This window comes from Engystomops pustulosus, chromosome 4 (assembly GCF_040894005.1).
Source record: "Engystomops pustulosus chromosome 4, aEngPut4.maternal, whole genome shotgun sequence".
Taxonomy (NCBI): Eukaryota; Metazoa; Chordata; class Amphibia; order Anura; family Leptodactylidae; genus Engystomops; species Engystomops pustulosus.
In genome coordinates, this window is record NC_092414.1 from 217,837,089 (window position 1) to 217,840,349 (window position 3,261).

Here is a 3,261-nt window from a genome sequence, read left to right on the forward strand (position 1 = left end):
ATCAAGTGTAAAATAGCACAGAAGAAGTAGAGGCCCTCTGCCCTCACGTTGGTGGAGATGGAAAGATGTCAATTAGGAAATACTTGGCTTACTGCAGCAATGCTTCATCACGGCTGTCACACAAGACATTGGCCCTGAGTGACATAGAAGGCACATGTTGGCTTATTTGCCATTTGTATGAATTGTAGAAAGCTCCATGCCACACAGCATCAATCCCAAAGAGTGGAACATCTTCTCCAATCCATAGGAGTATAATGGGCAGAAACGCCTTTATTTGAGATTTTAAGGAATAGTGGCGGCCAGATGTCCTCCATCACATCCGAGCATGTGCCATATGTTGTCTTAGGTTCTACAAGCAGCCCGGCCAGGTCTACATTGAAGTGTTGGAGGACACCAGGATGACTTGATGGAGATTGTTGTTTCCTATTATGGATAACAGAGGAGGGACTGTAAGAAACGGCAGAGGAAGAAAAGGTTTGTCTCAAGGTGGATAAACATGGCTGCTTTCACCTGAGCATCGCTTGTGCTGGCCATCTCCATTCTTCTCTGAGGAGTCATCAGCTGTGTCTATGAGCCCATAGCAATACATGGAGCCATGAGCAAAAGCCACGGCCGTATAAAATGTGGAAAAAATGTGCATCGGGGTAAATGTAACTTTTTTTAATATTATTTGATAGAAAACATATAGAACCTTTTTCCCTTTCCCTCCGGCTCTGCTTGTGTATTATCCTGACGTGTTGGGTAACTGGAAGCTTTGTGATTGTGTAATCTTTACATGAGAAATAAGCAAAAAACAGGAATATGTGAACTTCCCCTGAAATTTAGTTTTTCTTGTTAATCCCCCCCCCCCCTCCTACAAAAATCTATTTTCTGTATACATTAGGTTAATAATTAATATTACAAGTATTTCTGGTAAGAGGATGTCTAAAGGAAGGTAAAAAAATCTCGGCTATATATTTGGGACACAAATTCAGAAGGAGACTCCATTCACCTTTAGCTGTCGGAGCTGATCCAAAGTTCAACTTCAGAAGATGTTCTCTGCCGTCCTAATATCATTACTGATCCAGGCAACAATTACCACAGGACAATGGATTTCAGTTGGCAACGGTGGTCCTTGGGGTGACTGGGGATCGCGGCAGTGGTGTCCACCTAGGACTGTAGCGAGAGGATTCAGCTTAAGGGTAAAGTATTATAACAGAAATCTGATGAGAGGAGTGGATAGTGGTGGTGGTGGGGAGAAGCCTCAGTGGGGATCCCTCTATCACCTATAACTTGGTAACGTCTCAGCTTCTCTAGAACACAGATTCTGAGCAAATTGGGGTCTATGTTGCAAAGTGTAAATCAACAAAGGTTTGACCTTCACAATGTCCTTGATTTTAGGTGGAACGTCCACTTGGATCTGACGGAGATGATACTGCCCTGAATGCAATCAGACTATACTGTGCTTCACCATCAACTAGAGATACACAGGAAACAATCACATCTTCCGAGAGCAGGTAAGTCCAAACACTTATGTATTTTAAGATTTATTTGTCTTGGGTTTAGGATACTTCTGACATTCTCTGAGCTCCTGAAGAACGTTTCCATATGAGGCGGGTCCTGATAGGGTCCTACTAGGATAACAGTCTTATTATTAGAGATAAATATTTGGTTAAACCCCTTAGATGGATTTAGAAAACAATAGAACTTCTTATTCCAAGAGATGTCCTGAAGCGCTATGGAATTTGATGGCGCTATATAAATAAAGATTATTATTATTATGATGTCCTACTAATGTCACCTATTTCCTACTTTTGTGACTCTAATACAAATAGGGTCCACAGTGAGAGGAGTTTGGACCCTCTTGTTTCTTCTTTTTTAGCATTTTATTTAAACCATGAACAACCTCATTTTGAGAGGACTTGTTTCTTGTAGGATGATGTGATTTTTTTTGTGAGGCTTACTCACCGACCTTATAGTGTTTGTTTCATTTTGGTCTCTGAAATCTTTCATCATTTGTCTTCTTTCTTCCCATCTAACAGTCACAAGAATGTAAGTTCTGGACATATGCTCGCCATTGCTTAGACAGCTGTCACATTTCCCCAGGTGCCCCTGTGACCCATGTGCCCCTCAGTGCTTGGCCGCCATCGCGGACATATTTGCGCCTGTGGAATGATCTGGTGGTACCATGCAGCAACAAGTCCAACCTGCTTTGCGGTGGGCTCTGGTAACAACTGGGTATCACTTAGACTCTGGTCCCAGGTGTCGGCTTACGTCATTGTCTGCGGTGGTCCAATGGGTCCACTACCTCTGGTGCCTGACATCCAGTCAATTCTATGGACTTATTCACAAAGACGTCCATGGGACTGTTGTTTGCATCCTAAATAATTGCACGTGTCATGAGCAGATAACCTGAGAAATAGAAACATGTCATCTTCTATAACTCAAAATGAGGTCAAGTGCAATACTGCAGAATGAGGCAAAGTGTTTCCAACCTTCTCCTTCTGCTCACCTACCTTAGATGTTCTCTGACAGCCGCTGTTAGACAATTCTGCATAAAAAATGTCTTGACATAAAAAATGACTTGTATGACAAATAACCTTATCTTTGGTCTCTCTTCGCAGTTGGGGCGACTGGACTCCTGTTTCATGGTGTCCCAGTGGACATCTCATGAGCTTCGCATTGCAAGTGGAGCCAAAACAGGGCGATGGAGACGACACAGCAGCCAACAACATCATGATGCAGTGTTCAGACCACACTGTTCTTACAGGAAAAGGGGGCTACTGGGGAACTTTTAGCAGCTGGAGTGGGACTTGCCCTTCTGGGATCTGCGGTATCCAAACCAGAGTGGAAGGAAAACAGGGGCGCGGAGATGACACCGCTCTCAATGATGTCAAGTTTGGATGTTGTTGAACCATAAAAGAACTCAATAAAGTTAAAGATACCACTCAGTCCATATCTTGAAGCAACACTGAAACTTTGTGTCTTTTGAGATGTCCACATGGTAATAAATATTACAATTCGATTTCCATTGGTTATGAACTTGTGTTAAGATGTGGCCGGACCTGACTGTATACTTCATTATAATTGATAAGATCTGGACTCCTCTGTCTCCTCTGACTCAAGATATTGTGGGAGGAGATCAGGAGACCCTCTTGTCTCACAATAAATGGGGAATGGTGGTGAGAAACCGCAATGAACGGAGGTTGCTATGGACTACGGACCACGTCTCACATATATTAATGATGTTGGGTCTTAGTCTACAATGTCCAAATTTTCATT

The 3,261-nt window shown here is 42.8% G+C and overlaps 1 protein-coding gene across 1 annotated transcript; it reads left to right on the forward strand.

Annotated features, from left to right (window-relative positions):
* Positions 1 to 928: 928 nt before the first annotated feature.
* LOC140125813 (vitelline membrane outer layer protein 1 homolog) lies at positions 929 to 2,977 on the forward strand. Its single transcript, XM_072144681.1, has 3 exons — positions 929 to 1,181; positions 1,381 to 1,496; positions 2,604 to 2,977. The coding sequence occupies exons 1-3, from the start codon at positions 1,032 to 1,034 to the stop codon at positions 2,890 to 2,892; spliced, it is 555 nt and encodes a 184-aa protein (XP_072000782.1). The 5' UTR covers positions 929 to 1,031; the 3' UTR covers positions 2,893 to 2,977.
* Positions 2,978 to 3,261: the final 284 nt, after the last annotated feature.

What these genes read in the sequence shown, in the direction of transcription:
- LOC140125813 (XM_072144681.1), top strand. Translation starts at nt 1,032, where the DNA reads ATGTTCTCTGCCGTCCTAATATCATTACTGATCCAGGCAACAATTACC. An exon ending in CGAGAGGATTCAGCTTAAGG is followed by an intron (nt 1,182 to 1,380) that starts GTAAAGTATTAT and finishes CCTTGATTTTAG; the next exon opens with GTGGAACGTCCACTTGGATC. An exon ending in ATCACATCTTCCGAGAGCAG is followed by an intron (nt 1,497 to 2,603) that starts GTAAGTCCAAAC and finishes CTCTCTTCGCAG; the next exon opens with TTGGGGCGACTGGACTCCTG.